The sequence below is a fragment of the Drosophila sulfurigaster genome, chromosome 2L (assembly GCF_023558435.1).
Source record: "Drosophila sulfurigaster albostrigata strain 15112-1811.04 chromosome 2L, ASM2355843v2, whole genome shotgun sequence".
In the NCBI taxonomy this organism is placed as follows: domain Eukaryota; kingdom Metazoa; phylum Arthropoda; class Insecta; order Diptera; family Drosophilidae; genus Drosophila; species Drosophila sulfurigaster.
Genome location: NC_084881.1, coordinates 26,614,899 through 26,633,712, shown reverse-complemented (window position 1 = coordinate 26,633,712; position 18,814 = coordinate 26,614,899). Strand labels below are relative to the sequence as shown.

Here is an 18,814-nt window from a genome sequence, read left to right as displayed (position 1 = left end):
GTGTGTTTCCTACACTCCCACTCATTCTCTTACTTGTTCTTTTTTTTCTTTGCGTAATTTAGCTGGAATGTCCAGCACTTAATGAGTTATTTTTTGGTTACTTATTTGGCAATCGCAGCAAACGCTTTTCGCCCCGGAATTTTTAATTAATGCAAAATGCAAAATTGCACGGATTTCATTTGCAGCGCCTTTTTCATTTGCTGCATCTCATGCTGTTGTGTTCTTTGCTGTTGTGTTCTTTGCATAATGGTCAACTATTTTTGCCTGAAAGGCGACTACACAATAAATTGCATGACATTTTCTCATATGTGCAAAACATTTCACATTGCATCTCCTGAGGCTGTTTTGCTATATACGACTGGTTGTATTATTTTCTGCATTTCTAATTAGCGCACATTTTTGCTGGGTTTGGGTTGAAAGAAACATTTGTAGCACAGTGAATTGCAGTTTTCATCTGTCTAAGGTAATGTAATAATTTTGTAATTACTAAAGAAACCAAATAGAAATAGCTTGTTAAAAAACACGACTTCATCAAGTAACTCTAACTATAAATCTCATAAAAATAGATGATCAGAGTTTGACTAGTAAGTAAAAGTTAGTTTCCCCTTTCCATTTCAATACAAAACTAATACAGAAGTTATTTTAATCGCAATAATCTTTCCTATATTTAAGCAAACAAAAAGTTGCATTTTAATAGATTCACGGAGGCTTTTAAAAGACTTTCAAATCAAAACCTTTGAAATTATAAGTATTGAAGTAAATTCTTCTTTATTTTTCAATACTACGAAGTTTTTTAAAAGACGTATGATAAGAAAAAAATCAAGCGTATGGAGTTCAAAAAACTTTAAATAAAGATTCTTAAAGTAAGTTGTTGTTTTCATTCAAATGTAGTTGTCAGTGTAGGAAATGAGAACAGTAAAGAAAGTTAAATCAGTAATGAAATTCAATGACAATGTGCAAAATGTTGGTACATCAATATAGCTTGATTAGAGCCTACTATAAGATGTGAACTTTAATGCAATTTGATTAAAGTTCTTGCTTTCAAAACTGAAAATAAAAGCTCCATTGAGAAATTGTTCAATATTTTGCCCCAAGATGCAGTTCAAATGACTTTTTTGCATTCAAAACAGAGAATATAAAGTCTATTGACAAAATCGTACTTACTTTTTGTTCAATATTTTGCCACAGGTGCCACACTGAAAAGTCTTTCGTGGCTTCTCCGCATTTGACTTGGTCAATTGCTTACGCTTAACATTGCTCGGTGTTGCTGTTGTCGCTTGTTCCTGGCGACCATGACCATGCATGGTGGCCATGTGATTCTTGAGATTACTGCGCCTCGCAAACTTGGTCGAGCACTCGGCGCACTCAAAGATACGTTCATCGGTGTGATTTCGCAGATGGGCGCGCAAAGAGTGTTTGCGAAACTGCTTCGGACACAGCGGACATGGCAGTAGCTCGTTCTTGCCAATCGTTGAGTCGCGAGTGTGAAAGAAACGATGATAGAGCAGATCCGATTTGTATTGCGCACTAAAGCCACATTCATCGCAGTGATAAGAGTTCGACGGTGGATTGCAGTGGCTGGAACTGGAGGCCAAAGGCGGTTGGCAACTGCGTGTGTGACGACCCAACGCCTGAGCGGACTGAAAGCTGCTGCCACAGCTGAGGCAGGCGTGATTGTCCATGGGATGGCACAGGCGACGATGCTCGACTAGCGCTTGAGGCGTCTCAAAGCTGAGCGCACAGCTGCTGCAGCATTGCTTCTTGGCATCTTGGTTGTCTTTTTCCGTTTCTGGCTGCTGTTCCTCGAGCACTTCGCACAACATTTGCTCCAGTTCACGCTCTGGCTGCCCTGTCCTCAGCTTTGCCGGTTTGGGCAGCAGTCGCTTGGCATGCCGCTTGTGCTGCATCAAATTGCGATGACGTCGCGCCTCCATCGGCGTCTCGAACTGTAGCTGACACAGCGCACAATAGTAGCGCGCAAGGCGATGTTTGTGCTTCTCGTGACGCTGAAGCGCCACACGCGATCTCTGTGCCACGCCGCAGATGTCGCAGCGAAAGCGACACTGATACTCATCCGATGCGCTGCCCTGCTGTGTGGCCAACACCTCAACGTGCTCGTTGGCCAGATGCTGACGCAGTTGCGCATTGTAGAGAAACCTTTCGCTGCACACTCCGCAGCTCAGCAGTCGACGCTGGGCAATGCAAACCGGCACGGATCGATTGAGGGCCAAGAGCACCTCCTTGTGTGTGGCATCCAGCAGATGCTGCCACATCTCCTCGTTGCTGCCACACTCGAATTGACAGTAGCTGCACCAGAAGTCGCCGCCTAACCGCTCGGTCAGCTCCACATGCGAAGCGGAACGCCAATGAGACTGAAATCAAAAGAGAAGAGAATTTATTAACAATAGCAAGGACATGTTTAAAAATGGTTTCAGAACGAGCTTTGAATATTGATGGCATGAAGAAATCTATAACAAAAAATCTACAGACGAGTGTTCTCGACTATGAGATACCTGCTACCCATTTTAAATGGAACAAAGGAGTGCGGTTTTACTCATAAAACATACGAAATTAATAGACCGCAAAAATACAAAAATTGTACCGAACGCTATCTTTAGTGTGTAATATACCAAATACCAAAATGCAAATGCAAAATATACCAGATTTTCAATAAAAATCAAATAAAAAGCCTTAATTTGGAAGTTAGAGCTCCAAATTTTAGAACGTAAAGGATTATCCGCAGTCTCTATAACTCATGAAAACTTGTTTGCGATCAGATAAGAATTGTTGAAGTTATTTAAGAAATATTTTCAATCGAGTCTTTGTTGATTTCGTTGATAATTTGGTATAGTACATCTAAATACTTAATATTACCTTTGGTATATTTTAATATTTTTTATATTAATTTAATTTAATATAATTCGGTATATTTTGTAGTTTATGGTGAATATTTTTAATATAGTCATTGGTTTATTTTAGTATTGTTTTGTATATAAATTTGATATATTTTAAGAATAGTATCGCACTGTGTGTGAAAGATAGCAAACAGTCGAGTACTAAATATTTAATTATGAGTATTTGCATGTTTTTAACATTGCAGTTTGCCTGCTTTCCGTTGAACTAATTAACAATCTCTTGGAATATTATCAAGAAGTTTTATGACTGGATGTGGCACATTAAACAAGTAATTAACCTAAATGCAAGTGATAAGACACCATTTCGGTTATGTACAATAATATTTTATTTAATGCAATGAGTATGTCTGTTTTATATGCCTTATCTCTAAGCGAAATATAGTATATTCTGGGTATTTAAGCAGAAGCATATGATTTAAAAGAAACAGTTTCTTAGAGTTCACAATTCTGCAATTTTATTAAAGCTAAAATGAATATTCGGAGTGTATTTTTTGTACTTCTAGTCTCAATGTTTATTCTGTTCGGTGATGCAGAAGTGAGTAGACCTATTTAAAATAGTTATATGAAGTGAATGTTGAGTTTAAAATTTTTAAATTATTTTTAATTTACAGAACTGCTGCAGCGAGTTGAACTATCTGCAATCACTGTGTGGAAATTATTGCCTTGAAGCTATAAAACCTGCCTTAAATAAAATGCAAGACTTACAGAGCGAACTGGATGACTTGAAGAATGAGTCAAGGAACAGTTTCACGGAATTCGGAAAACTAATAGATTTACAGAATGGAAATTTTGCAAATTTTCGTAATGTAACTGAAACAAATAAATATGTCGAACAACAGCTACAAATTGCAACAGAGAGAATACAACAGCAATTACAAAAGCAAGATGTAAAGTTCCAGCAAATGCTTAAGAATCTGGAAGAGCAAAAAGCATTAGCACCTTTTCAGAAAATTGGTTCAAAATATTATTATATTGAAGAATCAGAAGAAGTCAATTGGTTTGGTGCACTTAACAAATGTCGGGCGATAGGTGGACATTTGGTTAGTTTTGAAAATCTAAATGAACTCAACGCAGTCAAGAGAAAACTGCAAACTGGAAAAGATTATTGGATTGGCATTTATGATTTAGCTGACGAGGGGCAATTTATTTCAGTAGCAACAGGCAAAATGCCGACGTATTTCGATTGGACATCAGGTGAACCAAATAATTTGGGTGGTGTTGAAGATTGCGGTGAATTGAATTCGTATTATGAATACAAAATGAATGATGATACATGTACCATAAAACAATTGTTTATTTGCGAATTTAGGAATTAATATTATTAAATATAATACACATCTGTTTAATTGAATGTATACTTGAATAAGCAGTTTTTTTCAGTCAAACTTTGTTTAATAAAATCTATATTATTCTAATTTTGCTTGTTATGGCAGTGCATTTGTGAGCGTAGTTAATGAAATTGTAATAAAGTGATTCTTTTAGAAAAAATATCAAAATTGAATTCAGTATTCTATTATTAAATATTCTGATAGTAAAACAAGTAAGAAAGCTACAGTCGAGTGTGCTCGACTGTGAGATACCCGCTACCCATTTTGAATAAAAGCAAAATATTGCGGTATTATTTTCAAAATATACCGAAAATATTACTAAATACTAAAAATATACCAAATGGTATATTTGGTATCTCGATATTGTACCGCATTCAAAAAATACCATACACTGCACATTATACCAGATTGTCAGCCAAATCAACTAAGACCCCTAGTAAGTATGCGTTTCTGCCCATAGATTCCATAGATTACATACTATTGTTATTATTGTATACACCAAAATTCGCAGCTCCAGCTTTAAAATTACGCTTGTTATTCAATTTTTTGATTTGAGGGGGCAGAAGTGGGCGTGGCATACCTGGACCCCCCTTATCAGCAGATTGGTTCAAAATATTATTATTTTGATGAATCTGAAAAAGTCAATTGGTTTGGTGAAGTCAACAAATGTCTCTAAATTTAGTTAGTATCCAAGATCTTGATGAATTCAACGCAATTAAGCAGAAACTGCAAGACGATGAAAATTATTAGATTGTCATTAACGATTTAGATAAAAATGATGACTTGACTTCGATTTCTACAAGTCGCAGAGCAAACTTCAAATTTGAAAACTATTTCTTTTTTTGAGATTTAATTGACAATCTGGTATATTTTGCATCCATTGGTATATTTTGAATGTAGTACTATATCAATGTACCAAATAAACAATTCGGTATATTTTGTATTTTTGCGGTATATTATTCTGTATAGTTAAAATAAGTACCGCATTGTTTTGCTTGCATTGGGTAGCGGGTATTTCACAGTCAAGCACACTCGATGTAGCTTTCGTATATGTTTTGTTCTGATAAGGTCGTTTTGTTTTGTTCTGTAAAAAATTGCACAGTTTATTGAGGCTATATTTTAGAAATGTACTTTTATTTGACGCAATTTAAAATTCCATCATTGTTATAACTTCTGATAAGAAAATTTAATATTTTTTAATTGAATTGAGAAAAAGCTTTCAAATTTAATCTGAAAAACAATAAATTATTTCACCAAAAATTTGATATTAAACAGCCTTCTAATAAGTGAGTTGATATATGTGTATACATATATACATAGTACATATTTACTGGGTATATAAACTCTGGTTATGGGTCAAATAGCTTCAGTTCGATATTTAACTTTGTGCGAATCAAAATGAACACATTATTTGTTTGTCTCCTTGCCTCAGTCCTTGTGGTATACGGCAGTGAAGATGTAAGTTTAATTCGATTAATGATCGTTAAGATGATCTTAATGTCAATTTCCATCTATAGAATCTTCAGGAGTCGAAGCAGCAAGAGACGAGCTGTGTAAATTACTGCTCGAATATTATAAACCCTATGCTAAATGTTACGAGGAATCTACAGAACCAAGTGAATGATTTTAAACATCAAACGAAATGTTTGTCGCAGTTCGAGAACACGAATAAGCTGATGGAGGAGAAATTTGCTTCGCTGGATAAAAAGATTGAACAGAAATTAAAAGACTTGAGCACTGCAAGTGATCAAATTATGCAACAAATAAAATTACAGGATAAACAAGTCGAGCAACAGTTGCAACATCTTCATAAAGCGGATGAAGTTAAGAAGCCAATACCTGGACCACCTTATCAGCAGATTGGATCGAAGTATTATTATATTGAAGAATCTGAAGAAGTTAATTGGTTTGTTGCAGTCAACAAATGTTTTATCCTAGGTGGCAGTTTAATTAGTATCGAAAACCAGGATGAATTCAATGCAATCAAGGAGAAATTGCAGACTGATAAAGATTATTGGATTGGAATTAGCGATTTAGCTAAAGAGGGGAAATACGTTTCGGTTGTCAAGGGTGACGAAGAGGGTTATTTAAATTGGCATGATGGTGAACCTTATAATTATGCATCGAGAGAGCACTGCGTTGAATTAAGATTCAAAGATAATAAGCATCTAATGAATGTTGAGAATTGTGATACAAAACAATTGTTTATTTGCGAGAAGACGCTAATGATGTAAGATTTAAAAATATATAAACTTTATTCATTTCTATGCCAAATAAATAAAGAAGTATATGCTCATTAATTTATTATTTTTATATTCATATACAATTTCAGTTTCGTTGTTTTTTTTTTACTGAGAGATACTGAGTAGTTCTGTCTAGTGATTTGCACTTTCGGCAATACTGATAACAAATTTATAATAATTATGCAGTGCAAAAATTGACAACATTGTGCGGTTTTAATTCATTCCGTTTATGGATAATCTTGAAGCTGTCTTGCCACACATTATAAATATTTCCATATACGTATGTATATTATACGTATTGTAATTTTGTTGTTCTTTTTCAATCTCTCAACCGTTGTTGACTATATAAGGCAAATCAAGATGACCTTATATGTATAACGACGTTATCAATTTTTATTTGCCTCGTATTAATCAAATCAGTTTAAGGCAGACGCGGCAATCTAAAAAATAATAAAAAGAAGCGTATTTATACCGGGTCAATCGAGTGAAATTCTACAGTCGTGTTTTGGTTTTCAAACGTAAAAGTAGCAAGTAAAGCGTTCGCAATGGGAATCCGATTTGCTTTAAGTATAATTCTAGTTCTCGTTTTGCAAAATTCCATGGAAGTGAGCTGCCGCGGTCTCTCAATTTCTGATGATCAATACAAGCAGTACGGAAAAAAATATTATTATATTGAAAGCACTCAGAAGGTGGATTGGAAAACGGCAGGCGAGATGTGTTCGTCTACGGGTGGCCGTGTGGCAGGTCCCGATATTGAGCCTCAATTTGAAAGCCATATTAACAGCCTGATGAATAAGCCAACTTTTTGGCAATACCACGAAATTACATTTGGACAATTGAAGTTTTTGTTTACAGCATCATTAAGCGAATTGCTTTCACGTGACTGGAGTCCGAAATCTTGTCTTACGCTATTTGATAACAATGGATTTTACTCTCGAAGAAACGTGGATTGCGCACTGTTGAATTATTTCATTTGTGAACATTTAGAAAATGAATATAACAATTACTTAAACCATTCAATATAATATGCATTCAATATAAATAAATGTATTTTACACAAGGCGTCATTCAACGATGAATAAATAAAAATATAAATTATATGAATTTAGCAAAACAACTAATTGCGATAAAAAGTGCTAAAAGTTGATTGTTTAACTTTACAATAAATATAAAAAAAAAATCATTTCTAAATTTGAGCAGCGAACACCGAGCTAGAGTACAAAATATACTCGATGGTCAACCAATAAAATCAGGACCCGACTGCATTTAAAGTATCCCAATATTTGGTATATCGATATACTATAACATTCAAAATATACTATAGAGTACAAAAATGTACCAGACTCGAATTCAGCTCCATCCTTTGCATCTATATTTTCTATATCGATATACTATAACATTCAAAATACGCCATAGCAACCAGGACCCGAATTCAGCTCTATCCCTTGTATCCCGATATTTGGTATAACGAAATACTATAACATTAAAAATATACTATAGAGTACCAAAGCAACCAGGACTCGAATTCAGCTCTATCCTTTGTATCTATATATTTCATATATCGCTATACTTTAACATTCAAAATATGCCATAGTGTATCAAACATGCTAGATTTTCAACCAAAGCAACCAGGATCCAGATCTATCCCTTGTATCCCGATATTTGGTATATCGAAATACTATAGAGTACCAAAGCAACCAGTTTTCGAATACAGCTCTATCTCTTGAAGTCTCTTAGATCTAGGGGCTCAGACGGACATACTGACTTGTTATAAATGTTGACAATCTTATTTTCTCTGTATAAAACTTAGTTACTCATTAATGTAATAAAAGCCAAATTGAGATATGGTGTTTGGTAGTTTTTTGGTACATTTTTTAAGCGAAAGATTTTCGAAAGTGGTGTAAATTTCACAGCTTATCGATATGTTAAAGCTTTGCCTACCTGAAAAGCCTGCTCGGTGTTGGCATAGAATTGACAGGGCAGACACTGGAAGGGCGCCTGTCGCACAATGCTGCCCATGTGCTCGAGTATGGCGTGCAACGAGTTCTGTCGCTGTGGCTGCGTCTGCTGCTGCAGGCGTCGATAGTGATAATGCGAGATGAGATGCTTGCCCATCAGATGGCGGGCCATGCTGTGGCGACAGAGTTCACAGCGCAGCAGCTGCGTGCGACGCTGACGACGACAACGACGCTGGCGACGAGGTGGCTCAAGTTCAGTGGGTTGAAAGGCTTTGGTGAGCGTCAGATTGTCGCCCTCGAGATTCGCCTGCTCCAGCTGTCGTTCGGCCTCGGCGCGTCGCTGATGATAGGCGCTGCGCAAGTGTTGCTCATAGTTGAGACGCGTCTTGAGGCGGCGACAGCAGATGTTGCACCAATAGCTCGCGTTCGGTTGCTGCAACTTGGTCAGATCGATATTCTCGCGATACTCCAGCTGCTTGCTGCCCGGCACCCATTTGCCATGCGTATGCTCCGCTGGCGGATGATCGTGATGCTGCTCCTCGGTGGGTTCATCCCAGCTGGGCGAGATGCGTTCGAGATGTGTGTGTTGCAGCTGCGCCGGACGATGTTCGGGTTTCCATTTGCCACCTGTGTGTGTGGCGGGCACAGCTGGTGGCGAGTGACGACGCGGCGTCACATCGTAATCCTCGTCAGCATCGTGATCTGGATCATCGTCATCGGCCTCAAAGTCATCTGGATCATCGTCATCATCCTCTTCGTCGCTTGCCTCGGGCGAATGCACAAATTTCAACGGCTTGAAATCGCTTTCCTCCTGATCCCGCATCGCCTTCAACAGCGGATCTCCATGCCAACCCTGCTCCTCTTTGCCACGTTCGTTGTTCATTGCTCGTGTGGCACTCGATTTGCCGCCCGTGGAGACGCTCTGCAGCTGCAGCGATGAGAAGAACACATCTGCACCCATTGGCTCGTAGCTGGTGGCATCGTAGGCTTCCGTCAACGTTTTGGATGTCTTGCCGCCATGACTCGCATTTGTTTTACGCAAATAACTGGTGGGTGCTTCGGGTTCGGCGAAATGTGAAAAGCTGTGATCGTAGCTGTGATCCGTTGTTTGAGTCGTCTCCGTTGTTGTTGTTGTCGCTGACACTTGCTTTGTATCTGCATTTCTGGCATTGTTGCTGAGGCAGTTGCCCTTGCGATGCTCTATGTACTTGCTGAGACCCACAATCGTTGCATTGCACTTGATGCACAGATGCGTGTCTTCCAGCTCATCTGATTCCTGCTGGTTGTGCATAATGGTTAACTGCAAGGAAGAGTGCATAACAATGGAATCAGAATAAGTTCAAAAATTGCTTGCTTAAGTTAGTGGCATTTAAGTAGTGGTTGGTTATATAGATTAACCTTTCATTATTTAATATACGCATAATTGATAATACTTTTGAAGGTACAATTTGATTAACTTAAATAATACTGTTTGCTGTTGACGACTTTTGACGACCGCTGTTCAACGTCCTACGATTGAAGATCTACTACTTCCAACAACTGATGATCAACTGACGACTGATGATACCGATAGCTAAGCTTGGTAATGCCAACCGATACCTATAAGATCAGCGACTAGCTTCCACCTCTGTTAATTTGAATGAGAATGAAAATTATTTGTTTTCTAAACTTTAATTTTGTAATTTCAATTTACTAATAAAATTTCGTTTAAGATTTTCACATAAAGCATTCAAATAATATTAAAAACTATAAATTACAGAAAAAAGCTTTAATTAATAAATTTGTTTATAATATTTATTCATTGAATTTATATTCTAAAGTCATGTATAATAATAATACGTTTAAAAATGTAAGATCTAGCCTAAAATACTAATGGACAAAGTAAATAAGAATGCTGTAGCTGCAGATTTATGCTTTATTAAAATTTAATGCAGTCTTTTCTCAACAAATCTATTATAAGTGAAGCATTAAAAATTCAGATTTTGAGAGACGTCATATAAACTCTGCATTTATTTTGCTGCATATGCATTTGAAGAACATCGTCAGCAAGTTTCGCATCGCTATCTCTTCTAATTTCTGAGATCTGTCAGTTTATACAAACGGACAGACGGGCAGACGGATGCCGAAAATCCCATTTTCTGCCCGTTACATTACCATTAAGCCATTACACCCTTCAACTGCTGCACATTTTATGCGAGTCTATATTCTCCAGACGAAGCGTTTGCATGATTTATCGGCGCTTTGAGGCTCTTCATTGAGCGCTCGGCGCATGAGAATTGCAGGGAATGTGGTGGGTCATATATTTCAAGCGCAGTTTATTCATTAAGCATGTTGGCAACTGCGTGAACAGCGGCCAATGTCGCTGTTGCTCTCATTCCCTCAGTGCTCACCACAGCGTTGACATGCCATCGGGTTGACTGTGCGTATACGCGATATGTGTGTGTCTCTGTGTGCTGAGTCTGTGTCTCTCTACTCTGTCGTTTATCCCTTGCGCCTGTTTTGTGTTCCTGTTTATGTCCGTGTCCGCCTGTTGGCATTGCGGCCTGTCACAAATGAAGTTTATTGCGTCTGTGTTGCGTACGTGTCGCGCTCTCTAACCGTCTCACTCGCACTCTATCTCTCTCTCTCTCTCTATCTCTTTTGCGCGCGATGGCTAAATGTAAAAGTGTCATTTCCGCCATATGTGAGCGCGATGAACGATGCGTCGACGCCAACGCGAGTGTCTCTTGTTGTTGTTGTTGTTACTGCTGCTGCTGCTGTTGTTAATAATTTCCACAGTACAATTGCAGCAACAGCAACAGCAGCAGCAGTTGGCAGTGGCTGCTGGAATTTATACAAACGAGGCCCATGTCTGAGGTTAAATACGAAAAACATAACAATTCTCACTGCCTCCGCCTCGTGGAGGCGGATGTCAAAGCATTTGGCGCTGTTGCTGTTGATGATATGCTTTGCTCTCGGTGGAAGGAGAAGCACAACACACAGCCGTTGCTGTTGCTCTTGCTGTTGCTGCTGCGTTCATCCGTCTAAACGAGCGGCAAAACGACAAGGACAATATTGGCCCAGACTGTGCTAACGGTGCCAGGGATGCGACCATTGTTGTTGTTGCTCTGAGTGATAAACGCGCGTTTGTTTAACAATTAACGTGCCATGCAACACATGCACAATTATTTATACAACTACTCAGCCCAGTCTTTCAGCTCTCTCTCTATCTCTCTGTTGCTCTCCTTCAACTATTGCAAGTATTTTGGCTGAGCTGTTACCAATTTTTATATGGCTAATTAGTAGGCTGCCTGATTTTCAAACTTGACTCCGTCTGTGTGTGTGCGGGTGTGTGTGGGTGTGCTTGTGTGTGATTCATGTTAATTGCTTATTACACATACACAAATATGTACATGCTTGTGCGTAAGAGGCGTTTAAACATCTAATTGCCATCTAATTGCACATATCCTCGAATTTATGTGCTGAGATCCAAAGTCAAAGTCAAGACAAGACAAGCGACTCGAAATTAATGACACCTGTGCTGCAAGTGAGTTAAGCGAGGCGAAGCGAAGCGAATTAACAAACGCCATTCAACGCAACACCAAATTCATTACACATAAATCTCCACTAAACAGCGAAGTATTTTTTAAAAATCATGGAAAAAGAAAAATCAATTTCATTTTTAAACTTTCAACATACTTAAAACTTACTAAGATTATATGTAATTTAATATACTTTGGGAAAAATTCTTATTTTAGTAAAATAAAATAAATTCTTATTTTATTTTTAATAAAAAATAAATATTAGAAAGTACAGTAATAGTCTTAAAATTTTATTTTTTATTAAAAATAAATATTTTGGTAACATTATAATACCCAAATATTCAAAATGTGTTTCTTACGAGAGAAGAAGAGATTTCATAGAGACCCCTGAAAGTATGCTATACTTTTTGCGCACCTCAAAGAAATTGAGAGGCAGAAATTGATAAATAAACCAATTTATTGAAAATTTCTATATTTATAAATAATTTAGTTTTTGGGTAACTTATTTATATTATTTATTTAAATAATGTATTGATTTTAAGCTCTCTTTCTAAATTTAATGTACTTTTTAATGTATTTCCAAAAACGATGAGAAATTTTTATAAACATCATTAATGCTTATCTATAAATGATTAACTGAATATATTTAATGTTATAGACATTTGAAATAATTGAATTTATTATTTTTTAGATTTCATTCTATTTGCATTCGATTTTAAATGCTTTAACGAATATTTGCTCACATGTGTTGTTATATTGGAATAGTCGATGTGTTGTAAATGCGGATATGGCAGTGATTAGATTGGTATGTGCCACCGTTTGTGGTACGTACTAATATTGAGGAATTAAATAATAAAAGCAGTTAAAAGCTGCACAAACACAATTGTGCCATTATTTGCATTTGTGACAACGGCAGCAGCGACAGCAACAGCAACAGCAACAGCCATGGCAATGGCAACAGCCGCCCATCAACAACAATAAAAGCAAAATGGCAATACCAAAAGCAACGACAACAACAACGACAGCAATGAGAGCAACAACTAACAAAACACGACGACATTGTTGAGGACATCATCAGCAAACAGAACAACAAACCGACAGAAAACCAGGCGAACGATGTGGACGAGAGAGAGAAATCCTCGTGGTTGTTTGATTCGAAAATTGAGTTTTAGCGGCGCAAATAAAAATAAAACTTAGAAACAACAACAAAAACAACAACAGACAGGGGCAACAGCAACAGCAGCCAGTGCTGAACCATTAAAAAGGAGTTATCACCCAATTTAGCACCACAAGCGCGAAATAACGCACACAAACACTTGGATGAGCATACAACCCATACAATATACATACATATACAAAGTAGGGGTAAAGAGGCTTGGGGTTTTGCCTCGACATGCTTGTGCAAGCCATCGACGTCGTCAGCGTCAGTTGAACACCAAATAGACATACTGTACAACATGGCATTTATGTCAAACCCAAACGGTCCCATATGAATGGCTTTTCAGACGGGGGCGACGGCAAGGCAACTGGGGAACACGATTTGGATGTGGACAGAGGCAAGTCAAAGCTTCTAATATGGAGTTACGATACTGATAAATTGATAGAGTGAACCAATAAGCAAACACAAAGTATTGCAAAGAAAATGGAATACTAAAAATAAGTATAGCATACTTTTTAGGGCTACACATTTTCTGGAACAGCATTATGAAAAATTGTCTAAGTAAATATAAAAATTGTTGTAAAATATCCAAATAGGTAGTATATACAACTTAGAAGGCGTTTCTGTCTTTGTTGCCCATTTTTTATATTCAAAAAGAAAATAAAATATGTGCTAATTAATGTTAAAATAGATGGGGTAATAATATCGATGACTTCATAACATCTAGAACATTATTTTGCAATCATAACAAATCCTAAATATAAAAATACTAAAATATGCAAACGTCTTTATTTGGTATATTTTAATAAATTTACTATTATTATTTGATATACTGTTACATTAAAAATCTACCAAGTGTACAGTACAGTTGTCAACAAAAGCAACTCAGATCCGACCGCAACAATTTCAAGAATCATAATTGGCGGCTAGCATGTATTCAAAATATACCAAGTGAACAGTATAGAGCAAATCACGTTAAAAATATACAGTATATAGTATATACTATATACCAGACTGTCAATCAATGCAACTAATATCCGACTGCTGAAATTGCAGGCATAAAGATTGCAGATAATATTGTATGTATCAAAGAAAGAGTATAAAAAAGTAGCTATATTTAATTAATATACTATTTAATTGAAAATATACAATATGTACAGAAAATACCAGATTGTCAGTCAAGTAGTTATGCAGTTTTCAAAGTAAAATGCTAAAAAATATTTTTATATTTTTTATTGATTTATATTTCCCAAATATCGAATGCTTATTGAATGTAGGCCAAGTAGCTTTCGATGAGCTTGGGCAGTCGCTTGCAGTGCTCCCATTCAGCTGCAACTTGAGCCAGTTGCTGGCTAATTCCACGCACATCTTCTATGTGATTGAAGAGCAGACTCTGAAGACGCCCCAAGACCCAATGTGTCCAGTAATCCGTCTCCTTTTGCTCATAGGACATTTCGTGCTCTGTCAAAACCTTGGCACACCACTGAACAACATAGATGAAGAGTTCATTGAATCCTTGCTGTTGTAGCGAGGGTTCATTGGTGTCTTGAGTGCTTTGATTTTTGGCGAATTTGATGATCGATTCAATCATTTCCCACAAATACATGTGACACAATTGTTCTGGCTGTCCAAAGATCCAGTCGACAATAACATTTGCCTTGACCAGTTGAGTTTTCAACATTTTCTCGACAAGCACAAATTGCAGATGATCGTTGTTGGCCCAAACTTCCGAGATGGCCGACAATATGGCCAGCTGATTATCTTCATTGTGCGCCAACATCTAAGCACAATATGAGTAACTAAATAGAGCGAACCTCAAAGCGAAACTCACCTGCAACACAGGCTGAAATTTGGCGAGTATGGCAAAGACGTGTGTGAAAGATTTGCAGCCAAGATGAAGGCAGCACTGCATGAATACGTTAATCTTGAGATCGACTTCCAAATCGGCTTCCTCGACCAGACCGCCAACAGACAGAACGCTGCTCTTGCCGCGTAACGCTTGCAACACATGATTGGCCAAACTTGCGCCAGGCAACAGCTGATCAATGTACTTGAAGACGTGGTCTGGCGGCGGAGGCAGCAATGCGGCATATGAATCAGGCACCAATTGCACAATGTACTCGCGATAACTCAGACTGTGGAACAGCAGTGAAAGCTTAACAAAATGAAAGTACTATTTACCACGTTCATACTATAAACAAATTCCTAATTTCCGGATTACAACTTTTCCATCTCAAAGTCAGAATTTATGAAATATCGGGAAAAAAAAAATAAAATTTAAGTAAATTCTACGAAATATTAATAAAATCTGGAATTGGTTTCCTGTATTATAGAAAATTGCAATACTAATTTATACACGAAAGAAAGTCAACGGAAACTTTATAAAATTCAGCATTAACTTGAAGAAGTTTACTAAATTTTTTTGCTTTAATAATATAATAAATTTGGATATTAAAGATAATGTTGTAGAATGGCTAACCTAATAAAGTATAATTCAAATGGAATGTAGCAAAAAAAAAAACTAGAATATAGCAGAGCGCAAACTATGTGGAAATTAAAACTTACAATCTTTCAATCTTTCTTACAATTCGATCTGTTAAGATTCAAAATATTGATAAAATTGAAAATCGAACAATATTTACAATATCAATGTAAAAAAAGAAACAAATTGTACTACAAAAGTGGTATCGAACATCGCTATAATCAGAGTATAACTCTTGAAGAAAACTATGGTGAATAAAGCAATGGAATTTTGCCAACAAAAAAATGTGATTGACTACAGAAGAGCAGAGACTTTTAAGAATTACCTAATTATTTCCGAATTCCATCTCATTTAATAATTCAAGAAAATTTCTGACCTTAGAACACGTTCTTTTCTCAATATATGTATCTACCTACCGCATGCACCTCTTGAACAGCTCGCGGACAAACATTGGACTCGGATGCAGCGGCGGCAATCTGGTGCAACACTCCCAATCCTGCCAGTTCCATTGATAGCGAAAGTTGCTCAAATGATGCGAGAACCACATGACAAACCGATCGAGGCTCGAGACGCTCATAAACTCCAGCTGGGTGAACAATACATCGACAGCTTGGGCAACAATCTGCGAGAATTGGCTTGGCTGCTGCTTGCACAGCTCAATGATGATGGAGCCATAGTTGATGATCAAGTATGGAGCTTGTGGCAGCTGCAACATTTGACCGAGCAGCACCTCAACGATGCAGTGTTCGACGGCAAGCTGCGGTTTCGAGGCGGCATAGATAAGCATTTGATTGGCGCACAACTTGCGCTCCAAATGATGCAGCTGCAATAGTTCTAGAATGTGCGATTCCAAGACATAACGCTCAATGTCCAGCTCCTCGGGCAGACGCAAATTCGATGGGGCATCGCTTGGCTCGAAGAGACGAAAGCCAAGTCGAGTCTTTGGATAGCGTATAGTCGATGTGGCAACTGCTCCCAGCTGGGGTGGCAACTCTTGAGTGGGCAACACGTGTTGCAACGCTGTGCTCAGTCGATCATCGAATGCCAAATGGGGACGCAGCATCTGCTGTTCGATCCAATTGCTGCGCTCGAGACGCAACAATTGCTGCCACAACAGTTCCAGATACTCTTGTTGCGGCATCTCGCGGTGACTCCAGATGTGCAACATTGCAACGCTACGCTCCGGTGCACAACGCTCCTTGCTCATGTAGAGCTGCAGCCGCTTGATCAGCACCTGCAACGCCATCTCCTTCTTCTCGTAGAACTCGCGACCCACCAGCGGCAAAGCGCTCATCACCAAGTAGGCAAAAAAGTCGCGTCGCGCTTGCGGCGACTCTTCTTCGTCGCAAACATCCAACAGCTTGGAGAGCAACTGCATCATGGAGCCAACAGTCACCAGATTGGCATTCACTAGATCGGCGAGAAGCAACAACAAACTGCGTGCCTCGGTCCACTCGCCGAGTTTCAAGTGCTTGACAAACTGCCGCTGCAGATAGTTGACAGTCTCGGAACCAAACTCATAGTCACGCACATTAACGAGACTCAGGAATGTGGCATAGACACCGGTCTGCATCGGATGTGTGGCCACGCAGCTGCACACAATGCGAAGTATTTGGATCTTTCGCAACTGTTTGGTGTCGCACACAAGACTGCTTAGATCCTCGATGGCATCGTGCCTCATATCGCCGTGCTGATCACTCAACATCACCAGCAGCCTCTCAATTCTCAGCATCAACTCGAGCGAATCACATCCGCGACGATGCCTCTTGGCAGGACGATCTGACATTTCGACATCATCTTCCATTGTGCATTGACGTCTGCGATTCATTTTTGCACTTAACACTTGACACAATGAGACCGAATTTAATAATATATTTTGCAGCTAAGCAATTTACTCTGGCGACACAGTTGACAGAATGACTTTCGACAGTTGTCTTTCATCAAACACATCCATTTCTTGATTATCTCAAAGCCTACTACAACTTCAATTGAATTCCCAAGTTTGCAAAGCCAACTTGAGCTTCCATTGAATAGCTGAAGTTTGATTAGGTTTATTTCTGTGTTTGGTGTAGACAATAAAACCTATGGTCTTTATGATTCTTAAAAATTTGATTGCGTTCGGATAAAAATTGTATAAGTTATTTAAGAAATACTTCATTATGGGAAAAAATGCCTACTTACTGCTTTTAGCTGACAATCACTATATGGTATATTTTGAATGTAGTACTATATTAAAACACCAAGTATATCCTTAGATATATTTTAGTATTTTTGTGAGGTATTAATTTGTTATATTACGTACTGTTTTCCAACGGTATATTTTGAATAGCACCATATCAATATACCAAATATAGATGTTTTGGCGCATTATTAGTATTTTTACGGTATTTAATATATTTTAAAATTAATATCTCAATGTTTTGCTTTCATTAAAAATGAGTCGAGCACACTCGACAGTAGCTTTCTTACTTGTTTTTAATATGAAATGCTTAATTTAAACATTATTTTTATCAAACACGAATGCACTTTGACTTCAATTAAATACGTGTGTAATTTATATAACATATAATGTCACTTATTAGGTTTATTGTATTTATTCAATATTTGGAACTTGAAATAAAGAATTATAAAATAATCTTATTCTGTAGGGATATTAATTTTGTCTAAAATTATTGGTTTTTCTGCGCTTTTTCGTTTGTTATACTTGCAGCAAATTAAATTTGAATCACATTTACGCTTAATTATTTTTTTGAAAGTGTGTGCTAAATATAAATGCTGAATGAGGGCAATTCCTTAAAATATCGCTTATCGAAATGGATATCATAAATATGTAGTTTTATGAGCCGTAAGTAAATGAAATACAGTTTGTGGCGCTGCGGGAACTGCAAAAGATGCAACAAGCCATCAACAACAAGCAAGAAGCAGAGACAACAAGCAGCGACAACTGCAATTTGACGAACGTCATCAAAAATTTTACGATGCTCTTATGAACGAACCAAATAAAAATTATATGCCACATAAAGCTGATGACTGATCCCGGCACAGATACAGTCGACAGCAGAACAGGTAAGCAAAAGTCAAGCAGAAGTCATTATCGCCACAACTTGAGTCCCCCTCGGTGTATGTAAATGACATGCCATCAATGAGGATGACCACGATGATGATGACGATGATGATGATGATGATGGCAATGGCATTGCAGGTCCAG

The 18,814-nt window shown here is 37.7% G+C and overlaps 4 protein-coding genes across 5 annotated transcripts in view; 2 read left to right on the top strand and 2 right to left on the bottom strand.

Moving 5' to 3' along the window:
• The window catches only part of LOC133850359 (zinc finger protein 709), a 29,100-nt gene extending 19,351 nt beyond the window's left edge, over nucleotides 1-9,749 (bottom strand). Inside the window, exons 1-2 of the mRNA XM_062286424.1 lie at nucleotides 8,428-9,749; nucleotides 1,165-2,372 (exon numbers count right to left, since the gene is read on the bottom strand). Of these exons, the coding sequence (XP_062142408.1) occupies nucleotides 1,165-2,372; nucleotides 8,428-9,735 (2,516 nt within the window). The 5' untranslated portion in view covers nucleotides 9,736-9,749. The remainder of the gene's footprint in view (nucleotides 1-1,164; nucleotides 2,373-8,427) is intronic.
• LOC133850744 (tetranectin-like protein) lies at nucleotides 3,355-4,242 on the top strand. The gene is made up of 2 exons (XM_062286923.1): nucleotides 3,355-3,450; nucleotides 3,527-4,242. Exons 1-2 carry the CDS (start codon nucleotides 3,385-3,387, stop codon nucleotides 4,229-4,231), a joined length of 771 nt encoding a protein of 256 aa, XP_062142907.1. The 5' UTR covers nucleotides 3,355-3,384; the 3' UTR covers nucleotides 4,232-4,242.
• Nucleotides 5,590-6,534, top strand: LOC133843091 (accessory gland protein Acp29AB-like). 2 transcript variants are annotated; one of them, XM_062276486.1, is made up of 2 exons: nucleotides 5,590-5,701; nucleotides 5,761-6,534. In XM_062276486.1, exons 1-2 carry the CDS (start codon nucleotides 5,642-5,644, stop codon nucleotides 6,475-6,477), a joined length of 777 nt encoding a protein of 258 aa, XP_062132470.1. In that variant the 5' UTR covers nucleotides 5,590-5,641; the 3' UTR covers nucleotides 6,478-6,534. The 2 variants fall into 2 exon arrangements, with proteins under 2 accessions (XP_062132470.1, XP_062132477.1); XM_062276493.1 differs by having other exon boundaries at nucleotides 5,601-5,701; nucleotides 5,770-6,534.
• A 4,580-nt stretch (nucleotides 9,750-14,329) lies between the features above and the next one.
• On the bottom strand, nucleotides 14,330-17,542 carry LOC133847089 (nuclear cap-binding protein subunit 1-like). The gene is made up of 3 exons (XM_062281882.1): nucleotides 16,023-17,542; nucleotides 14,956-15,259; nucleotides 14,330-14,904 (listed from the first exon to the last, which is right to left on the bottom strand). The coding sequence occupies exons 1-3, from the start codon at nucleotides 17,432-17,434 to the stop codon at nucleotides 14,389-14,391; spliced, it is 2,232 nt and encodes a 743-aa protein (XP_062137866.1). The 5' UTR covers nucleotides 17,435-17,542; the 3' UTR covers nucleotides 14,330-14,388.
• Nucleotides 17,543-18,814: the final 1,272 nt, after the last annotated feature.